At 43.2% G+C, this 22,936-nt stretch overlaps 1 protein-coding gene and 1 long non-coding RNA gene across 7 annotated transcripts; both read right to left on the bottom strand.

Moving 5' to 3' along the window:
- Nucleotides 1–1,382: 1,382 nt before the first annotated feature.
- Nucleotides 1,383–16,313, bottom strand: LOC115126747 (uncharacterized). Of its 2 annotated transcripts, XM_065001139.1 has the most exons (16): nucleotides 15,914–16,309; nucleotides 15,306–15,653; nucleotides 14,924–15,142; nucleotides 14,464–14,796; nucleotides 14,131–14,352; nucleotides 8,977–9,309; nucleotides 8,650–8,865; nucleotides 8,080–8,421; nucleotides 7,754–7,978; nucleotides 7,281–7,616; nucleotides 6,936–7,166; nucleotides 6,277–6,540; nucleotides 5,989–6,076; nucleotides 5,827–5,878; nucleotides 5,496–5,731; nucleotides 1,383–5,188 (listed from the first exon to the last, which is right to left on the bottom strand). In XM_065001139.1, exons 1-16 carry the CDS (start codon nucleotides 15,966–15,968, stop codon nucleotides 5,107–5,109), a joined length of 3,582 nt encoding a protein of 1,193 aa, XP_064857211.1. In that variant the 5' UTR covers nucleotides 15,969–16,309; the 3' UTR covers nucleotides 1,383–5,106. The 2 variants fall into 2 exon arrangements, with proteins under 2 accessions (XP_064857211.1, XP_064857212.1); XM_065001140.1 differs by lacking the exon at nucleotides 1,383–5,188 and having other exon boundaries at nucleotides 5,492–5,731; nucleotides 15,914–16,313.
- A 511-nt stretch (nucleotides 16,314–16,824) lies between these two features.
- LOC135560080 (uncharacterized) lies at nucleotides 16,825–22,311 on the bottom strand. Of its 5 annotated transcripts, none has more exons than XR_010458678.1 (4): nucleotides 22,168–22,311; nucleotides 20,532–20,795; nucleotides 20,289–20,351; nucleotides 16,825–20,089 (listed from the first exon to the last, which is right to left on the bottom strand). It is a non-coding gene; the product is annotated as an uncharacterized LOC135560080 (long non-coding RNA). The 5 variants fall into 5 exon arrangements; XR_010458674.1 differs by having other exon boundaries at nucleotides 20,528–20,795; nucleotides 22,168–22,306; XR_010458677.1 differs by having other exon boundaries at nucleotides 16,825–20,067; nucleotides 20,528–20,795; nucleotides 22,168–22,306.
- Between the last annotated feature and the right edge of the window lie 625 nt (nucleotides 22,312–22,936).

Below are 22,936 nucleotides of genomic sequence, written 5' to 3'. Positions count from 1 at the left end.
TCAGGTTTTAAAAGTGTGATTTTCATTGGACAGTTACTATTTCTTGTGACTCCCCATCCCGGGTCTGGGAGCGTAATCATCGCCTGACACTAATTAGCATAACGCAACGGACATAAATCTTCCTATTCATGAAAATCACAAGTGAAATATATTGGAACACAGCTTAGCCTTTTGTTAATCACCCTGTCATCTCAGATTTTCAAAATGTGCTTTACAGACAAAGCTAGACAAGCATTTGTGTAAGTTTATCGACAGACTAGCATAGCATTATGCCTTGCTAGCAGCAGGCAACCTTGTCACAAATCAGAAAAGCAATCAAATGAAATCGTTTACCTTTGAACTTTGGATTTCACTCACGAGACTCCCAGGTAGATAGCCAAAGTTCATTTTTTTTCCCAAAATATTATTTTTGTAGGCGAAATAGCTCCGTTTGTTCACGTTTGGCTGAGAAATCGCCTGGAAATTGCAGTCACGAAAACAGTGAAAAATATTCCAAATTAGCTCCATAATATCGACAAACATGGCAAATGTTGTTTATAATCAATTCTCAAGGTGTTTTTCAAATATCTATTCGATAATATATCCGTCGGGACAATTCGTTTTTCAGTAGGACCGATTGGAGTAATGGCTAACTCTGTATTTTACTGGAGTCACCCTGGTAGCCATCAGGTGACCACTTACACAATGTAGCCGCCTACGGCTATTCTTCAACATGAATGCGTAAACTACGTCACAATGCTGTAGACACCTTGGGGAATACGTAGAAAGCGTAAGCTGGTTGATAGCACATTCACAGCTCAATAGGGACTCATTGGAACGCAGCGCTTTCAAAATATGGGGCACTTCCGGATTGGATATTTCTCAGGCTTTCGTCTGCAACATCAGTTATGTTATACTCACAGACAATATCTTTACAGTTTTGGTCAAGAGCCACGCCATGTTGTAGACCATAGCACTCATTCTATATGACATCACATTCTCACTGAACAATAATGTAATCTATTCTGTGAGATGTATTATTGTCAATCATCGACATTCCAGAATGTTCCATCTCTCAGTGTTCCAGAATGGAATGCGCTCACTGACTGAATTACCCTTCACACTCCAAACATCCATGTTATGTCATATTGTGTCTGTGTGTTTAAAAATGACAATTAATAATATTTAATGTAACTGGTTGTGTGTCTAGGTGCTGGACATCGCTCCTTCTGAAAGTGTCTGTATATATTTTGTACAGACATTATGATGATGATGACGAAGATTAATAAACCACTATTGCCCAAATCTCTTATTTGTAGTTAGTGAATGTACTGTAAAGTACAAGAGGTGTGATTTTGAAAGCGTTCCATTTTCTCTCCACTGAAGATACTGTTATAACAAGGTAAAAACAATGACAATGAAGTTTATTCTTAAAAGTTTACAAAAGTTTTACAAAAAAGTCACAACACAGTTTACAAAAAAAAAGCATTAAACCTGTTAAGCCTACCCCCTACTTTTTCGAACATTCTGTTAAAAATCGCGCAACATTTCAGCGCCCTGCTACTCAGGCCAGGAATATAGTATATGCATATGATTAGTATGTGTGGATAGAAAACACTCAGACGTTTATAAAACTGGTTAAATCACGGCTGTGACTATAACATATCGTGAGTTCCATCGAAAAGCGCAGGAAAACCTGATCACTGAAAATGGAAAAAAATATCCTTGCGCTCCTTCCAGGAATTGTTCAAAGTGAACCGAATTACATAAGAGCGAGATTTCAGCGCCTACCGCTTCCACACGTTGTCTAGAGTCTTGTCATTTGATTCAGCTTTGATTCTTGGTTGAACCGAATCAAGGGAACCACTTCCCTCCGGTCCCCGACCTGATGTTTTGGTCGAGCTCTCTCCGGTCATGTTTTTTCAAGACGACACCTATAGAATTTACATCGCCTCCTGATGAATTTTATCGCTTATTAACGTGTACTAATACCTAAAGTTGCATTAGAACAGTATTTTGAAGTGTTTTGTGAAAGTTTATCGTCAACTTTTTGAATTAAAAAAAATGACTTTACGTTATGAAACGCTATTTTTTTCGTTTATCACACAGTCTACATAGAACGATATCTAGGCTATATATGGACCGATTGAATCGAAAAAAAGACCCAATAGTGATTATGGGACATCTAGGAGTGCCAACAAAGAAGATGGTCAAAGGTAATGAATGTTTTATATTTTATTGTGCGGTTTGTGTAGCGCAGAATATGCTAATTATTTTGTTTATGTCCCCTGCGGGTCTTTTGTGGTGTTACATGCTATCAGATAATAGCTTCTCATGCTTTCGCCGAAAAGCATTTTAAAAATCTGACTTGTTGCCTGGATTCACAACCAGTGTAGCTTTAATTCAATACCCTGCATGTGTATTTTAATGAACGTTTGAGTTTTAACTAATACTATTAGCATTTAGCGTAGCGCATTTGCATTTCCAGAGCTCTAGATGGGACGCCTGCGTGCCAGGTAGGAGCAACTTTAAGAAACGTTGCATCAAGCAGGAACTCTTTCCTGAACGTTGAGGCAAAAATCTCACAAGTTTGATGATTGTTTCAGAAACAACATAACATAAATATATAATTATATACAATGCACTGGGAAAGTATTCAGACCCCTTGACTTTTTTCAAATGTTGTTACGTTACAGCCTTATTCTAAAATAGATTAAATAAAAATATACCACACTTCCCCATAATGACAAAACAAAAACAGGTTTTTAGAAAGTTTTGCAAATGTATTAAAACTAAAAAAACAGAAAATATCCTATTTACACAAGTGTTCAGACCTTTTGCTTTGAGACTCGAAATTGAACTCAGCTGCATCCTGTTTCTATCGATCATCCTTGAGATGTTTCTACAACTTAATTAGAGTCCACCTGTAGTAAATTCAATTAATTGGACATGATTTGGAAAGGCTCACAGCTGTCTACAAGGTCCCACAGTTATCAGCGCATGTCAGAGCAAAAATAATGAAGTTGAAGTATTTGTCTCTAGAACTCCGAGACAGGATTTTGCTGAGACACAGATCTGGGGAAGGGTACCAAAACATTTCTGTATTTTTTAATGTCCAAGAACACAGTAGCCTCCATCATTTTTAAATAGAAGATGTTTGGAACCACCAAGACTCTTCCCAGAGCTGGCCGCCTGGCCAAACTGATCAATCGGGGGAGAAGGGCCTTGGTCAGCGAGGTGACCAAGAACCCGATGTTCACTCTGACAGAACTCCAGAGTTCCTCTGTGGAGATGAGAGAGCCTTCAAGAAGGACAGCCATCTCTGCAGCACTCCACCAATCAGGCCTTTATGGTAGAGTGGCCAGACGGAAGCCAATGGCACATGAAAGCCTGCTTGGAGTTTGCCAAAGGCAACTAAAGACTCTCAGACCATGAGAAACAAGATTATCTGGTCTGATGAAACCTGAATGCCAAGCATCGCGTCTGGAGGAAACCTGGCACCATCCCTACGGTGAAGCATGGTGGTGGCAGCATCATGCTGTGGGGATATTTTTCAGCGGCAGGGACAGGGAGACTAGTCAGGATCGAGGGAAAGATAAATGGAGAAAAGTACAGAGAGATCCTTGACGAAAACCAGCTCCAGAGGGCTCAGGGCCTCAGACTGGGGTGAAGGTTCAACCTTCCAATAGGACAAGGACCCTAAGCACACAGCCAAGACAAAGCAGGAGTTGCTTCGGGAGAAATCTCAATGTCCTTGAGTGGCCCAGCCAGAGCCCGGACTTGAACCTGATCGAACATCCCTGGAGAGACCTGAAAATATCTGTTCAGCGACACTCCCCATCCAACATGACCAAGCTTGAGAGGATCTAGAGATAAAAATGGGAGAAATTCCCCAAATACAGGTGTGCAAAGTTTGTAGCGTCATACACAAATAGACCCGAGGCTGTAATCGCTGCCAAAGGTGCTTCGACAAAGTACTGATTAAAGGGTCTGCATACTTATGTAAATGTGATATTGCAGTTTTTTTTGTATTTATACATTTGCAAAATTGTCTAAAAACTTTTTTTGCTTTAGTATTATGGGGTTTAGTGTGTTGATTGATGAGGAGAGAACTATTTCATCAATTTGAGGAAAAGTTTGAAACATCACAACATGTGGATAAAGTCAAGGGGTCTGAATACTTTCTGAATGCTCTGTAAAATATAACTGGAACTCAAGGTTTCCTACGTCAGCAATACTACATTTTTCAACGTAAAATATATATAAAAAATGTTAAGGTCCCTTTCTAATTCATAACTGTTTCAAAGTCATAACTGACTCTAGATCAGAACTCCTACTCTGAGTGTGAATAGAGTCGTCCTGTGTCTCAGTTGGTACAGCATGGATTATGGGTTCCATTCCTGCTGGGACTTCCCATACGAAAAATGTATTCAGGCATGACTGTAATGACTTGGATAAAAGTGTCTACTAGATGGCATATATTATTAAATACTTTATAAACTGGGTAGTTTTGGCCCTGGATGCTGATTGGCTGAAACAGCATTTCAGAAGTCTATACTGTATATCAGACAATATACCACGGGTATGACGTAAAAATACTTGTTTACTGTTCTATTTATGTTGTTAACCAGTTTAAAATAAGCCGTGGAACAGTATGTTGGTCATATACCACAAACCCCTGAAGTGCCTTGTTGCCATTATAAAGTTAAGCAATAATGCCTGAGGAGGTGTGGTATATGGCCAATATACTACCGCTAAGGGCTGTTCATATGCACAATGCAACACGGATATCTTGGATGCAGCCCTTAGCCATGGTACCACAACCCACACGTACCACAAACATGGAGGTGCCTTATTTTAAACTGGTTACCAATGTACTTAGACCAGTAAATACAAATGTTAATACCCATGGTATACGGTCTGGTATACCACGCCGGTCAGCTAATCAGCATTCACTGCTCAAACCACCCAGTTTATAATGGTCAATATTCCACACCTCCACAGGCATTATATCACTTAGATATACAGGTCCAGATATACAAGGTTATTGTCAAACTTATTCTGTTCAGGTCTTCTTGATTCTGGGTTTGTTGTGTTCGGGTCTTCTTGGTTCTGGGTTTGTTGTGTTCAGGTCTTCTTGGTTCTGGGTTTATTGACTGTACTGTAGAGAACAGAGGAGTCCTCCTCAGCTGCTTGTGCTGCTGCGGGTCTGAAGAGAGAAACAAAAATGAAACAAAGACAGTGTCCCAAATGGTGGCACTCTATAGGGCTCTGTCTAAAGTAGTGCACTAAATAGGGAATAGGGTGCCATTTGGAGCAGAAGTACAATTCCTCAAAACCATCATCACGTCACTCCCTCATTATATACATGTCATAGTAACTGTCCTGAGATGTCCATTGTTGGGTTCATAGTTTGGGTTTATAGTGGTCACTAAGGGTCAACTGTTTTGCTTATTGATGACATCTCCTACAATAAACAGCAGCATATTAATGACCTTAATGCAGAATATGCTCACCGGGTGGCAGCACAGGGGAGGTCGAATTTCACAGCAGCGTACTGAACATCCTCATCCTCTTTCTGGGGCTGAGGCAAGTGGACGGTGGAGTACAGAGGCACTTCCTGGTTTTTGGAGCCAGAGAAGTGGACACTGGCGTAGTGAACATCATCCTGGTCGTTGGTGGCTGCTGTCTGTGCTGCAGTAGGGGTCATGGCCATGTTTGAGATGTTGTCATACACTGGACTAGAGTTTCCCTAATGGAGAGAGAGAACACACAACATGAGGAGTGGAAATGTTCCACAAAGAATACACAGTCATCACAGTCTCCTTCTGATTCCAACAGACTCACCTGTCCAACATCTGCTGTGTCTCTTGTGTCGGTGGGTTTGGAGGCCTTCTTCCTGTTTTGCACATTAATTAATAAATACATTACTTCATAAACGAAGTTAACAACAAATCAGAGGGATACATTTAAATAATGAACAACATGATAATATGCATTTTCACTCACCTGAACCACATGAGTCCAGAGAGACAGAGGATGGGAACCAGAACAACAACGATTCCTACAGCTGCAGTCACAACTGATGTTTGTTTCCCTACAATAAAATATGGATGATATGAGGACATGACATTATATAATTAACTAAAAATAAACTATAATACAGGACATTAATGCAATACTTGTTAAGGGATCTTATAACCCAATGTATAGTTATAACCTAAGGTGTAATAAGCCAAAACATAATGATTAAGATTAGATTGAAACATGTAGTTTTGATATTGAGATGTATTTTACCTGCTACAATGATCATCAGAGCTGTAGAGCTCATAGATCCTCTTCCATTCTGGGCCTCACAGTAGTATTCTCCTCTGTCCTCAGAGATGATGTTAGTGATGTTGTAACTCTGTCCTGATGCTTTTGGTGAGGTTACGTTCTTCTTGTACCAGGTGTATTTGTCCACAGGTGGGTTGGCATCACTGCTGCAGGTCAGAGTCACTGAACTGCCCTCCACTATTTCACCAGAGGGACTGACTGACACTGAGGTGTTCCTTGGAGCATCTAGTAAAGCAGAATATGTCAGAGGGTCAGGATTGTAGTATACTACCTCAAATGACGTCATGTCAAAAATAACTCATATCTAAAGTCAGAGAACTATCTAAAACTATCACTTACTAAAACTAACTCTCACTTACTAAAACTATCACTCACTTTTCTAAGACTATCACTTACACAAAACATGAACAATAATAATACACTTTAGGACTTTAGTCTACTAAACTATTCTTCAAGTGTCGGAGGTACTGAACATTGTCACTATAGACATGCAAACATCTATAACATTGTCTGTAATTTCTATGTAATGATGAATATGTATAGATAAAGCAGTAATACTCTTCTCATTGATATAAAGTTTGATGCTTTCTAAGTATAATAGTAGTTTAATTCATACTTACACACTGCAGGAGAGTGGAGGTCCTCATGGTGTTCTACAGCACAGGAGTAACTGTCCACAGAATGACCCAACACTACTAGGGTATTACTAGAGTATTGTTGGGAAGTGGGCTCATCTAGACGTTGTCCGTTCTTGTACCAGATGTAGGTGGGGTTGTCAGTCAGAGTACAGGTGGTGATACAGATCAGTGTCTTCTGTCCCTCTGCAGCAGGAGTCACCTTCACCTGCAGACCTGAAACAATATGTATAAAACCACATACACCTCTGTGTTAACAGGATGGTTCATATATTTATCCTGTAATTCATTATGATTTACAGTTGTATCATACAGTGTAGTATTTATTACCTGTGACAGACAGAGTTGTTCCTGGGAAACTATGACCCCATTCAATGTAGTATGTTTTAAAAGTGAAGCGATACTCAGCTGAGTCCTCCTCTCTCAGATCTGAGATTCTCAGGGTGAAGGGACCTCCTCCGTATGTTCCAGTGTATTCCACACGACCTGCATATCCTGGGTCAGTGGTTAGGTCTTCAGGGGTCGACTTATCACTTCTAAACCAGAATGTTGATGTGGTGGAATAATAACCAACATAAGTACAGGATATGTCCACTGTTGACCCCTTCAAGACACAGATTCTCCTCTTTGTGTAATTCACTCTGTTGCAGCTCTGACCCTGAACACCTGAAACACAGTGACATAACAAGAGGTCAATTAGATTGTGTTCGCTGTTCTTTCTAGAAATGCTAAACGTTCTCAAATGACAAAGCGAAACCAACACACACAGGTTGTACAGTATTGTTCATTAAAGTAACACTCACACACTGCAGGAGAGCGGAGATCCTCATGTCCTTTTACAGCACAGGAGTAGCTGTCTTCATAGTTACGGTAGACGTTGTACTGGAAGGAGGTGCTCTCATCTAGATGTTGTCCGTTCTTGTACCAGATATAGATGGGGTTGGGGTTGTCAGTCAGAGTACAGGTGGTGATACAGGTCAGTGTCTTCGACTCTGAACTCCAATTAGGAGTCACCTCCACCTGAAAACCTGAATCAAAGGAGAGCAAAAAAAGAGTACATGGTTCAGAATTGGTAAGAGTTAATTATTAACATCACGTCTCTTCAAAACTGTATAATGTGGTATGTTACCTGTGACAGACAGAGTTGATCCAGGGAAGCTGTACCCCCATCTTGCCTTATCAGTTGTAAATCTGAACTTGTACTCAGTTGAGTCAGTTTCTCTCAGGTCTGTGATTCTCAGGGTGGAGTCCTTTTCTGTTTGTCGATGGTATTCCACACGATCTGCATACTCTGGGTTCAGGCTCAAGTCTTTAGTGACACCAGACTCCCATTTGTTGAACCAGGACACTTCTGTGACGTTATGCCAACTGGGATGTGTGTAAAAGCAGGATATGTCCACTGTTGACCCTTTCAAAGCACAGATACTCTGATGGGTGTAAGTCACATTCATACAGCTCTCACCCACAACACCTGAAACAAAATGTAACTGATCAATTCCTGAAACCATAATGAGACTCAATGTTATAGATGTATTGGACAGGTTCATTTTGAATAATAAACAATATGTATATTGACATAGATCTATAAAACTGTTTATCATTCCAATGTATATAGTTAAGAATATTGATAGAGAAAGTCATACAACTCTGATTGGTTCTAAATGATACCAAATAAAATACTAGTTTCATTCATACTCACACACTGCAGGAGAGTGGTGATCCTCATGGCCTTTTACAGCACAGGAGTAACTGTCTGAATAATAACTATTGACAGAGTATTGTTGGGAAGTGGGCTCATCTAGATGTTGTCCGTTCTTGTACCAGATGTAGGTGGGGTTGTCAGTCAGAGTACAGGTGGTGATACAGGTCAGTGTCTTCTGTCCCTCTGCAGCAGGAGTCACCTTCACCTGCAGACCTGAAACAATATGTATAAAACCACATACACCTCTGTGTTAACAGGATGGTTAATATATTTTCTCCTGTAATTCATTATGATTTACAGTTGTATCATACAGAGTAGTATTACCTGTGACAGACAGAGTTGTTCCTGGGAAACTATGACCCCATTCAAAGTTGTCTGCTTTAAAAGTGAAGCGATACCCAGCTGAGTCCTTCTCTCTCAGATCTGTGATTCTCAGGGTGAAGGGACCTCTGTATGTTCCAGTGTACTCCACACGACCTGTGTACCCTGGGTCTGTGGTTAGGTCTTCAGGGGTCGACTTATCACTTCTAAACCAGAATGATGATGTGGTGTAATAATAACCAACATAAGTACAGGATATGTCCACTGATGACCCCTTCAAGACACAGATTCTCCTCTTGGTGTAAGTCACTCTGCTGCAGCTCTGACCCTGAACACCTGAAACACAGTGACATAACAAGAGGTCAGATTATATTCTCAGTTCTTTCTAGAAATGCTAACAGTTCTCATATTACAAAATGAAACCAACACAGATATACATTGTATACAGTTTTACAGTGATGTATTAGGGATCTATTTAGTTTTTGTTTTGGGGAGGATTGTGTGTTTTTTTACATTCAGCCCAGGATTTCCACATTCGGCTGTAAGGGTTTTCTTCTGGTGAAAGAGAGGCGGACCAAAATGCAGCGTGGTGGTTATTCATGTTTTTAATAAAGACTACACATGAACAAACTATACAAAACAAGAAAAGTGAAAACCTAAACAGTCCTATCTGGTGCAAACACAGAGACAGGAACAATCACCCACAAAACTCAACACAAAACAGGCTACCTAAATATGGTTCCCAATCAGAGACAATGACTAACACCTGCCTCTGATTGAGAACCATATCAGACCAAATAGACAAACCAGACACACAACATAGAATGCCCACCCAGCTCACGTCCTGACCAACACTAAAACACATACGAACGATGGACAGAACGTGACAACCCCCCCCCAAGGTGTGGACTCCGAACGCACAACCTAAACCTATAGGGGAGGGTCTGGGTGGGCATCTGTCCGCGGTGGCGGCTCTGGCGCTGGACCCCACTCCATAATTGTCTTAGTCCACCTCCTTAGTGTCCCTTGAGTGGCAACCCTCGCCGCTAACCTTGGCCTAGGAAACCTAACAACGGGCCCCACTGGACCGAGGGGAAGCTCGGGACCGAGGGGAAGCTCGGGACCGAGGGGAAGCTCGGGAGTGAGAAGTGAGAGGAAGGAAGCTCGGGAGTGAGAAGTGAGAGGAAGGAAGCTCGGGAGTGAGAAGTGAGAGGAAGGAAGCTCGGGAGTGAGAAGTGAGAGGAAGGAAGCTCGGGAGTGAGAAGTGAGAGGAAGGAAGCTCGGGAGTGAGAAGTGAGAGGAAGGAAGCTCGGGAGTGAGAAGTGAGAGGAAGGAAGCTCGGGAGCGAGAGGAAGGAAGCTCAGGAGCGAGAGGAAGGAAGCTCAGGAGTGAGAGGAAGGAAGCTCAGGAGTGAGAGGAAGGAAGCTCAGGAGTGAGAGGAAGGAAGCTCAGGAGTGAGAGGAAGGAAGCTCAGGAGTGAGAGGAAGGAAGCTCAGGAGTGAGAGGAAGGAAGCTCAGGAGTGAGAGGAAGGAAGCTCAGGAGTGAGAGGAAGGAAGCTCAGGAGTGAGAGGAAGGAAGCTCAGGCAGGTTGATGGATCTACCAGATCCTGGCTGGCTGGTGGTTCCGGCAGATCCTGGCTGACTGGCAGATCCTGGCTGACTGGCAGATCCTGGCTGACTGGCATTTCTGGCGGATCCTGGCTGACTGGTGGATCCTGGCAGACTGGCGGAGCCTGGCTGAGTGGCGGATCTAACTGATCCTGGCCGACTGGCAGATCCTGGCCGACTGGCAGATCCTGGCCGACTGGCAGATCCTGGCGGATCCTGGCTGACTGGTAGTTCTGGCAGACTTGCACTTCTGGCGGATCCTGGCTGACTGGTGGATCCTGGCAGACTGGCGGAGCCTGGCTGAGTGGCGGATCTAACTGATCCTGGCCGACTGGCAGATCCTGGCCGACTGGCAGATCCTGGCCGACTGGCAGATCCTGGCGGATCCTGGCTGACTGGCAGATCCTGGCAGTTCTAGCGGATCCTGGCTGACTGGTAGTTCTGGCAGACTTGCACTTCTGGCGGATCCTGGCTGACTGGTGGATCCTGGCAGTTCTAGCGGATCCTGGCTGACTGGTAGTTCTGGCAGACTTGCACTTCTGGCGGATCCTGGCTGACTGGTGGATCCTGGCAGACTGGCGGATCCTGGCTGAATGGCGGATCTAACTGATCCTGGCTGAATGGCGGATCTAACTGATCCTGGCGGATCCTCGCTGACTAGCGGATTTGGCAGATCCTGGCTGACTGGCACTTCTGGCGGATCCTGGCTGACTGGTGGATCCTGGCAGACTGGCGGATCCTGGCTGACTGGCAGTTCTGGCAGATCCTGGCTGACTGGTAGTTCTGGCGGATCCTGGCTTACTGGCAGTTCTGGCGGATCCTGGCAGACTGGCGGATCCTGGCAGACTGGCGGCACTGGCGGCGCTGGGCAGACTGGCGGCACTGGCGGTGCTGGGCAGACTGGCGGCACTGGCGGCGCTGGGCAGACTGGCGGCGCTGGGCAGACTGGCGGCGCTGGGCAGACTGGCGGCGCTGGGCAGACTGGCGGCGCTGGGCAGACTGGTAGCTCAGACGGCGCTGGGCAGACTGGAGAAAAAGGCTCTGGCAGCGCTGGACTGAGGAGCACTGGTGCCTCTGGAATGAGGGGCTCTGGTGCCTCTGGAATGAGGGGCGGTAGCTCTGACAGGGCTGGACAGGTGGGAGACTCTGGCTGCGCTGGAGAGGAGGAAGGCTCCGGCAGCGCTGGACAGGCGGGACGCACTGTAGGCCTGATGCGTGGTGCTGGCACTGGTATGCCGTGCATACTATGCCAAACCAACAGCTTTCTTTCTACTCTGTCCAATACATCCTCCACACTCTCAGACTCAGCACTCTGCTTCGCCGACAGCTCCAATTCCATCCATGGCTCCTTACGGTAAACAGGGGTAGTTGGCTCAGGTCTGACTCCTGACTGCCACACTCTCCCTGTGGCCCCCCCCAATAAATTTTTGGGGGTGCCTCTCGGGCTTCCAGCCGCTCAAGCTCCTCATAATGCCGCCTCTCTGCTTTCGCTGCCTCCAGCTCGGCTTTGGGGCGGCAATATTCCCCTGGCTCTGCCCAGGGTCCTTTTCCGTCAAGGATCTCCTCCCAAGTCCATTTATCCAAATAGTGCAGCTTCTCCCACTGCTGCTGCTGCCTCTGTTGCTTCTCCTGCTGCTGCCTTTGCTGCTGCTGCTGTTGCTCCTGCCGCACCTGTCGCTTCTCCTGCTGCTGCTGCCTCTGTTTACCACGCCGCTTGGTCCTTGGTTGGTGGGTGATTCTGTAACGGTTTTCTTCTGGGGAAAGAGAGGCGGACCAAAATGCAGCGTGGTGGTTATTCATGTTTTTAATAAAGACGACTATACATGAACAGACTATACAAAACAAGAAAAGTGAAAACCTAAACAGTCCTATCTGGTGCAAACAGAGAGACAGGAACAATCACCCACAAAACCCAACACAAAACAGGCTACCTAAATATGGTTCCCAATCAGAGACAATGACTAACACCTGCCTCTGATTGAGAACCATATCAGGCCAAACATAGAAATAGACAAACCAGACACACAACATAGAATGCCCACCCAGCTCACGTCCTGACCAACACTAAAACAAGGAAAACACAGACGAACGATGGACAGAACGTGACACCGGCTTCTTCACCTGTGGGATCATCTGAGAACAGCCACCCAGACAGCTGATGAAACAGGAGTAATGCTGTCTGTGATAAAGCCTTTTTGTTGGGAAAACCTCAGTCTGATTGGCTGGGTCTGGTTCCCCAGTGGGTGGGCCTATGCCCTCCCAAGCCCACCCATGGTTGTGACCCTGCCCAGTCATGTGAAATCCATAGATTAGGACCTAATGAATATACAGTATTTCAACTGACTGATTACCTTATATGAACTGTAACTCAGTAATATGGTTGAAATTGTTGCACGTTGAGTTTATATTTTTGTTCAGCATAATTGTATATGTATTTATGTAAAACATAGGGACCACAATGGATGTAAGTCCCCAACTTTATTGTGCAATCCTTTAAAACAACAATCCTGTTCACTTAAAATAATATTGTTTATATATTTATTTTATTTAACAGACAAATAAAATCAATCAGTCAATCAATCCAAACTGAGCAGCAGCCATTTGATGAACGGAAAGAGACATTAGTTACAAAACACCAACCAGTTGAATGACATTCAGAGATTGTCAGACCTTCAATACTGGGTAAGACAACAAGGTAGGGAGGGATGTATTCTCTGTTTGTCCAGCCTTCAATACTGGGTAAGACTACAAGGTTGTGAGGGATGTGTTCTCTGTTTGTCAAGCCTTCAATACTGGGTAAGACTACAAGGTAGGGAGGGATGTATTCTCTGTTTGTCCAGCCTTCAATACTGGGTAAGACTACAAGGTAGGGAGGGATGTATTCTCTGTTTGTCAGGCCTTCAATACTGGGTAAGACTACAAGGTAGGGAGGGATGTATTCTCTGTTTGTCCAGCCTTCAATACTGGGTAAGACTACAAGGTAGGGAGGGATGTGTTCTCTGTTTGTCCAGCCTTCAATACTGGGTAAGACTACAAGGTAGGGAGGGATGTATTCTCTGTTTGTCCAGATTTACATTGTCTATTTATTGTGGTGTTGAAAACACAAACCATGACATTGAAGTGCCTGAAGTCAGTCTGCTTTGTTTATTGGCTGTGTGCTGCATTGGACCAGAAACCTGTTGGTGGAAAATGTGTTGCATATATTTTGTATATGATGGCAGTGTAATAGAACAGGCAGGGTGAGCTTGTCTCTGGTGGTCGGGAACCCTCAACCTTCTGGCCCGTAGCCCTGCGTGGCATCGATCAGGCCTCAAAAGCAGGCTGGAGTGGCAAAGTCGGTATTCACTTTTATAAATGCAGGTCGCTACAATTATTCTTATTTGTGGTCGTAAACATTATTTTGAGTTAATTCTATGAGGCGGAGGGTGTTCAATTTATTTTACAGTACAAGGGGGGGGGGTCATGTGAAAATATTTTAAACTTTGAAGACCAGTCCTGTCCCGTCCCACAGTAAATATCAATCTGTCCCTTAATAAATAAACACTCACAAACTGCAGGAGAGTGGAGATCCTCATGGCCTTTTACAGCACAGGAGTAACTGTCTTCATAGTTACTGGAGACTGAGTCTTTGTACTGGGGGGAGGTGCTCTCATCTAGATGTTGTCCGTTCTTGTACCAGATGTAGGTGGGGTTGTCAGTCAGAGTACAGGTGGTACTACAGGTCAGTGTCTTCTGTCCCTCTGCAGCAGGAGTCACCTTCACCTGCAGACCTGAAACAATATGTATAAAACCACATACACCTCTGTGTTAACAGGATGGTTCATATATTTTCTCCTGTAATTCATTATGATATAGTATTGTAAAATACAGTGTAGTATTACCTGTGACAGACAGAGTTGTTCCTGGGAAACTATGACCCCAGTCAAAGTTGTCTGCTTTAAAAGTGAAGCGATACCCAGCTGAGTCCTCCTCTCTCAGATCTGTGATTCTCAGGGTGAAGGGAACTCCGTATGTTCCAGTGTATTCCACACGACCTGCATACCCTGGGTCTGTGGTTAGGTCTTCAGGTGTCGACTTATCACTTCTAAACCAGAATGATGATGTGGTGGAATAATAACCAACATAAGTACAGGATATGTCCACTGTTGACCCCTTCAAGACACATATTCTCCTCTTGGTGTAAATCACTCTGTAGCAGCTCTGACCCTGAACACCTGAAACACAGTGACATAACAAGAGGTCAATTGGATTGTGTTCTCAGTTCTATCTAGAAATGCTCAAAGTTCTCAAGTTCTCATAGTGAAACCAACACACAGTATAATGTATTAAATGAACACTCACACACTGCAGGAGAGTGGAGATCCTCATGGCCTTTTACAGCACAGGAATAACTGTCATCATAGTTCCTGGAGACTGAGTCTTTGTACTGGGGGGAGGTGCTCTCATCTAGATGTTGTCCGTTCTTGTACCAGATGTAGGTGGGGTTGTCAGTCAGAGTACAGGTGGTGATACAGGTCAGTGTCTTATCCTGATGTCCACCAGTCACCTTCACCTGAAGACCTGGAGAAAAAACAATATCACTGTAAATCCCTTTATCACTGACTTATCACTCTAATACAAAGATGGACGAAATCCCATGTTATACAGACATAAACACAAACCAAGACAATTTTCCTGAACTAAATGGAATTCAACAGTTTAACTATATTGAATGTAACTGTACCTGAGACAGACAGAGTGACTCCAGGACTTCCAGTATATTTCCCTCCCTCCTTATCTGTTAATAATCTGAATTTGTACTCAGCTGAGTCTCTCTCTCTCAGGTCTGTGATTTTCAGTGTGTGACCATTCTTCTTATCCCCATGATACTCCAGACGACCTGCATACTCTGGGTTCTGACCTAGATCTTCAGGTTCTACACCAGTCCCCCATGCAGTGAACCAGAAGGTTGTTGTGACTTTATGACCACTGGGATATGTGTAAGAGCAGAACAGCTCCACTGTTGACCCCTTCAAGGTACAGATACTCTGAGTGGTGTATGTAACACTCCAGCCATCCTGACCCAGTACCACTGAAACACAGTGAGACATCACAATGGTATGAGAATTAGAACAAGGTATTCTGGCTCACACTTTGTTTCGGGTTTGTCCACACTTTGTTTAGGGTTTGTCCACACTTTGTTGCCATATTGGAAACCACAGATAATCATCACTCAGTGAGGTGTGAAACATAACTATTTAAAGTGAAGTGGAGATGCCTAACAGAACACAAGCAAATGTAATACACATGTCTGTAGATTGACAAACATATAAGTTATGAATGAGACCATACCTGTCACAGACCAGAGAAAGACCACCAACACACTTCCTGCTGTTCTCAAGGACATTGTTGCATCTCCCACCCTGCAGTCTTAGAAACATAAACAACAACTCACTCTATAGCTGTTGAATAACTCCACCTGATATATTGAAGTATAAACTGTAAATGGGGTACAGGGCCTCATTACTGAAAATGAACCAGGCTCATATTGTGTTGTGTTCTACAGTCCGTCAAGCTGTACAGCAGCCTAAAGACTGACCACCAGGTTCAATGACAGCACCTATCCTCAAGCTGTGAGGCTAAACAGCCAGTGACTAAAGAATGACCACCAGGTTCAATGACAGCACCTATCCCTAAGCTGTGAGGCTAAACAGCCAGTGACTAAAGACTGACCACCAGGTTCAATGACAGCACCTATCCTCAAGCTGTGAGGCTAAACAGCCAGTGACTAAAGACTGACCACCAGGTTCAATGACAGCACCTGTCCCCAAGCTGTGAGGCTTAACAGCCAGTGACTAAAGACTGACCACCAGGTTCAATGACAGCACCTATCCCCAAGCTGTGAGGCTAAACAGCCAGTGACTAAAGACTGACCACCAGGTTCAATGACAGCACCTATCCTCAAGCTGTGAGGCTAAACAGCCAGTGACTTTCACTCTCTCACTCTCTTTCTCTCTCTCTCTCACACACACACACACACACACACACACACACACACACAAATGATACATTACCCTCAAGTATTTGACTTTGACTTATGACTAAAAACAAATAACCAAAAACTATATTTCAAGATATTGTCAAGAGTAGTTCCAGAGTGAAGTGAAGAGGAGAGGTCTTGTACAGTGAGTCAACTGTCTGGTAGTGAGTGAAAACAAGAAGTAAGTGTTGAAACCTTATAAAAGCAGTCAGAATACAAGTAGTGGATTCAGAACTGTCCTTCCTGTTTATTAAAGACATTAACATGACAACCAGACCAACACGCCAGAAAAAGGCTGTTACTGTAATAGAACAGAAATTGTGTAAAAGACAAGTCTGGGCATATATTAATTTTATTTAAAATGTGTCAATTTTCACTGTGGTCTTTTATACGACATACAGAACCATGTAAACAATGTGTTGACTAAACTATTTATAACATTAACATTTTAATGACCTACCTTGCCCTTCTGAGTTCTGTATATACAGGTCAAAGTTCCATGATGTTATTCAATTAGAACCCATTCCATTTAAACACCCATGACCATCACTCCTCATCAGCTGCATCAAAGTGGTACTGAAGGTTCAGTGTTCTAGACTAGAGCACCTATGGGTGGTCCTGGGAACCAAACCCATAACGTTGCAGGTGCCATATTCTACCAACTGAGCTACAGAGGAACATGTTCTCTAAAGTCTAATGTGTATATACAGATTTCTGATATGACTCGGGATGTCTGTCAGGGGACAGACAGGAAAGGAGAACAGGGAAGTGATACTGAGTGTGTGCATTTAAACCAACAAAATACTTTATACTACTCATAAACACAACCCACTATCACTGTGTCTCATGTTAATACTACTCCTAAACACAACCCACCATCACTGTGTCTCATGTTAATACTACTCCTTAACACAACCCACCATCACTGTGTCTCATGTTAATACTACTCCTAAACACAACCCACCATCACTGTGTCTCATGTTAATACTACTCCTAACACAACCCACCATCACTGTGTCTCATGTTAATACTACTCCTAAACACAACCCACCATCACTGAGTCTCATGTTAATACTACTCCTAAACACAACCCACCATCACTGTGTCTCATGTTAATACTACTCCTAAACACAACCCACCATCACTGTCTCATGTTAATACTACTCCTAAACACAACCCACCATCACTGTGTCTCATGTGAAAACTACTCCTAAACACAACCCACCATCACTGTGTCTCATGTTAATACTACTCCTAAACACAACCCACCATCACTGTCTCATGTTAATGCTACTCCTAAACACAACCCACCATCATTGTGTCTCATGTTAATTCTACTCCTAAACACAACCCACCATCATTGTGTCTCATGTTAATTCTACTCCTAAACACAACCCACCATCACTGTGTCTTAGGTTTATACTACTCCTAAACACAACCCACCATCACTGTGTCTCATGTTAATACTACTCCTAAACACAACCCACCATCACTGTGTCTCATGTTAATACTACTCCTAAACACAACACACCATCACTGTGTCTCATGTTAATATTACTCCTAAAGCTCTTACGAAGCATACACCTAATCACTGTTACTCTCAATCTTACTTTAGGTCATTTTCAAACAAGTCTCCACAACAATCTCTTGCTTTGAGAGTCCTTAAAATACCATACAAAAATATTACATGTGTAACCCCATGTACAATACTGTATCAGATTACTACGCATAAATACATCTACAGAGTATACTGTACATAACAGAAAAACAAAACATACATTACAACAGCATCACCATGCAGATAACAGGATACAGAAGTTCATGGAAACAAACAAATAATAAAATATACATATTGTAAGATATAGTCAAGCAGACTTACAGAGTGAAGGGGAGATGTGTTGTAAGTTCACTTACTGGAAGTCTATGTAAATAGACACTGAGTGTCAGGTTTGAAGTCTGTGGTTGACACAACATTGAAGCAGTCAGGGACAATAGAGTTGAGTAGAGGGCGTACTTGCTTCAAAGCCTGTTTTAGCACGGCTAAGCCATTGAATACACCATTTCAGTTGGTATATCGACTGTTATTAAACTTATGGAAGTTGAAGATATTAACAACTTGAATATTGAAATAGCCCTCAATGGTGCTGCTCATTCTGTCACAGAAATCATCATGACAAAGATGTCAAGATGTACCTTCTATCCAACTCTATGTCAGGGACCAAGAAGCTTATGCAGAGAAGGCTTCCTTCAGCAGTCACACAGACAGTGTTCGAGAGCATCAAAACTGATGTATCATGGGTAAATTGTGACTGAATGAATGATCTATAAATAATATTGAGTAGTTATTCATCATGCAAGGTGATTTGTAGATCTCGACTTGCCTATAAAGTCGGCTGCAATGTCGAACACTCCCACATTTACAAAAATCCCATTCAAGTCACAGGACTGATATTAATATTTCACATATTAACATTCTCTCATCATGTTCAAATCATCTGGAAGTGACCTCAACTAATGGGATTTGTGCCACAAATGCTAAAACGTTAGCAAGTGGAAACAGTGTCAGGAGAAAATAAACCAAAGCAGGGACTGATGTCACACCATGTTCATAGACTGCTAAAAGGGAAGGGAAACCAATGTGTCATTTTGTAACTTGGTTGAACCTTCAAGATATTATAACAATATATTAGCAAGAGTGTAAGGACTAGCTTTGGTTTGGTGCCATAGCTCTTTAATCCAGGTTCTGTGATGGTTCTCTTTAGTGCATGTTCTGGGGTGGTTCTCTTCCCTCCAGGTTCTGTGATGATTCTCTTTAGTGCAGGTTCTGGGGTGGTTCTCTTCCCTCCAGGTTCTGTGGTGGTTCTCTCAAGTGCAGGTTCTGTGGTGGTTCTCTCAGTCCAGGTTCTGTGGTGATACTCTTTAGTCCAGGTTCTGTGGTGGTTCTCTTCCCTCCAGGTTCTGTGGTGGTTCTATCAGTCCAGGTTCTGTGGTGGTTCTATCAGTCCAGGTTCTGTGGTGGTTCTCTTCCCTCCAGGTTCTGTGGTGGTTCTCTTCCCTCCAGGTTCTGTGATGGTTCTCTTTAGTGCATGTTCTGGGGTGGTTCTCTTCCCTCCAGGTTCTGTGATGATTCTCTTTAGTGCAGGTTCTGGGGTGGTTCTCTTCCCTCCAGGTTCTGTGGTGGTTCTCTCAAGTGCAGGTTCTGTGGTGGTTCTCTCAGTCCAGGTTCTGTGGTGATACACTTTAGTCCAGGTTCTGTGGTGGTTCTCTTCCCTCCAGGTTCTGTGGTGGTTCTATCAGTCCAGGTTCTGTGGTGGTTCTATCAGTCCAGGTTCTGTGGTGGTTCTCTTCCCTCCAGGTTCTGTGGTGGTTCTCTTCCCTCCAGGTTCTGTGGTGGTTCTCTTCCCTCCAGGTTCTGTGGTGGTTCTCTTCCCTGGATGGTCTGATACACGGAGTGCTGAGCGTCTCTCTGAAGAGATGTGAACGTGTCACTGTGGGAGATTTTCACACTCAGAGAGAGAGACAGCGACAAAGTAAACACAGTATGAGCACTTTACACACTGCTCTATAGTATTCTCTCTCACTTCTACGTTCTGTGTTCATCCCTCTCGGTCTCACTCTCACCCACAAACAAACACAAATATTATATACAAAATAAACACATTAATTAATATTTTATAACATACTTACTGCCAGTGTCTGATCCTCATTTTCAGTGGCGTGTGTGTCCCAGTTAGGGTCAGGATGGACACTCTGTGGAGAGAGAGCTGTGTCAAGGTACAGGGAAAATAGTAGAAAGAGACTATTGTGACACAGTAAAAAATAAAAGCAGTAACTTATCAACAGGTAGTGTGTTGATAGAATGACCATCTGTAGAGCATCTATCCAGACTATCCAAATAAAGTGACTAAAAAACTATATCACTGTACTTGCACATAGCTGAGTCACACTCTCTCAGATCTCTGATTGTCAGGATGTGGCCATTCTTCTTGTTGCTACAGTACTTCACATGACGTGTGTAGTCTGGTGCATCACTCAGTCACATGATTCCCCTCAGCATCATTTTTTTGTGAGCCAGAAGGTTGTGATTGTATAGCCACTGGGATATGTGTAAGAGCAGGACAGCTCCACTGTTGACCCCTTCAAGACACAGATACTCTGAGTGGTGTACACTTCCTCCGTCCTGATCCAGTAACACTGAAACACAATCACACATGATAGTGATTACACATTACAGACCCATTTCCTCACACTAACAGCATTTGTCCATACTTTGTTGCCGTACTCTACTTGCTGAGTGTGAATGGAAACCACAGAAAGGACCTAAGTGTTACTCAGTGAGGTGTGAAAGACAACTATTCCAGAAAAGAAGTAGCCCCTAACAGACGATGTCACTGAACACACAGAATAACATTAAGATAACATTACTAAAACATTATGAATGAGACCAGACCTGCTACAGACCAGAGAAAGACCCCCAACACACTTCCTGCTGTTCTCAAGGACATTGTTGCATCTCCCACCCTGCAGTCTTAGAAACATAAACAACAACTCACTCTATAGCTGGTGATTAACTCCACCTGATACATTGAAATGTATCAATCCTCTACGGTCCATCAAGCTGTACAGCAGCCTAAAGAATGACCACCAGGTTCAATGACAGCACCTATCCTCAAGCTGTGAGGCTAAACAGCCAGTGACTAAAGACCGACCACCAGGTTCAATGACAGCACCTATCCTCAAGCTGTGAGGCTAAACAGCCAGTGACTAAAGACCAACCACCAGGTTCAATGACAGCACCTATCCTCAAGCTGTGAGGCAAAACAGCCAGTGACTAAAGACCAACCACCAGGTTCAATGACAGCACCTATCCTCAAGCTGTGAGGCTAAACAGCCAGTGACTAAAGACTGACCGCCAGGTTCAATGACAGCACCTATCCTCAAGCTGTGAGGGTAAACAGCCAGTGACTAAAGAATGACCACCAGGTTCAATGACAGCACCTATCCTCAAGCTGTGAGGCTAAACAGCCAGTGACTAAAGACCAACCACCAGGTTCAATGACAGCACCTATCCTCAAGCTGTGAGGCTAAACAGCCAGTGACTAAAGACTGACCACCAGGTTCAATGACAGCACCTATCCTCAAGCTGTGAGGCTAAACAGCCAGTGACTTTCACTCTCTCTCTCTCTTTCTCTCTCTCTCACTCAATTCAATTCAAGGGCTTTACTGGCATGGGAAACATGTGTTAACATTGCCAAAGCAAGTGAGGTTGATAATATATAAAGTGAATATATAACGTGAAATAAACAATACAAATTAACAGTAAACATTACACATACATAAGTTTCAAAACAATAAAGACCCTGCAAATGTCATATTATATATATGCAGTGTTTTAACAATGTACAAATGGTTAAAGCACACAAGATAAACTAAATAAGCATAAATATAGGTTGTATTTACAATGGTATTTGTTCTTCACTGGTTGCCCTTTTCTCGTGGCAACAGGACACTCTCTCTCTCTCTCACACACACACACACACACACACACACACACTTGATACATTACCCTCATGTATTTGACTTATGACTAAAAACAAATAACCAAAAACTATATTTCAAGATATTGTCAAGAGTAGTTCCAGAGTGAAATGAAGAGGAGAGGTCTTGTACAGTGAGTCAACTGTCTGGTAGTGAGTGAAAACAAGAAGTAAGTGTTGAAACCTTATAAAAGCAGTCAGAACACAAGTAGTGGATGCAGAACTGTCCTTTCTGTTTATTAAAGACATTAACATGACAACCAGACCAACACGCCAGAAAAGGGCTGTTACTGTAATAGAATAGCAATGGTGTAAAAGACAAGTCTGGGCATATATTTATTTTATTTAAAAAATGTGTCAATTTTCACTGTGGTCTTTTATACGACATACAGAACCATTTAAACAAATGTGTTGACTAAACTATTTATAACATTAACATTTTAATGACCTACCTTGCCCTTCTGAGTTCTGTATATACAGGTCAAAGTTCCATGATGTTATTCAATTAGAACCCATTCAATTTAAACACCCATGACCATAACTCCTAATTAGCTGCATCAAAGTGGCACTGAAGGTTCATTGTTCTAGACTAGAGCTCCACCTACTGGCATTGCTACATTACTGCAGCCCCCAGTCCTCATGATGTCCTCTTTCATTTGGGAAGTAATAGGAATTAATTGAATGATGTTCCTGTCATTCCAGCCATTATAATGAACCCATCCTCCTGTATACCAGCCTCCTCTGTTGTACAGTACTGGTAGAATCTGTATCTAGGAGAGGCATGATTGAACATCACCA

Source organism: Oncorhynchus nerka, linkage group LG15 (assembly GCF_034236695.1).
Source record: "Oncorhynchus nerka isolate Pitt River linkage group LG15, Oner_Uvic_2.0, whole genome shotgun sequence".
Classification (NCBI taxonomy): Eukaryota; Metazoa; Chordata; class Actinopteri; order Salmoniformes; family Salmonidae; genus Oncorhynchus; species Oncorhynchus nerka.
This window is presented reverse-complemented; position numbering and strand designations above follow the sequence as displayed.

What these genes read in the sequence shown, in the direction of transcription:
- LOC115126747 (XM_065001139.1), bottom strand. Translation starts at nt 15,968, where the DNA reads ATGTCCTTGAGAACAGCAGGAAGTGTGTTGGTGGTCTTTCTCTGGTCT. An exon ending in TCACCACTCTCCTGCAGTGT is followed by an intron (nt 8,422 to 8,649) that starts GTGAGTATGAAT and finishes ATTTTGTTTCAG; the next exon opens with GTGTTGTGGGTGAGAGCTGT. An exon ending in TCTCCGCTCTCCTGCAGTGT is followed by an intron (nt 7,617 to 7,753) that starts GTGAGTGTTACT and finishes ACTGTGTTTCAG; the next exon opens with GTGTTCAGGGTCAGAGCTGC.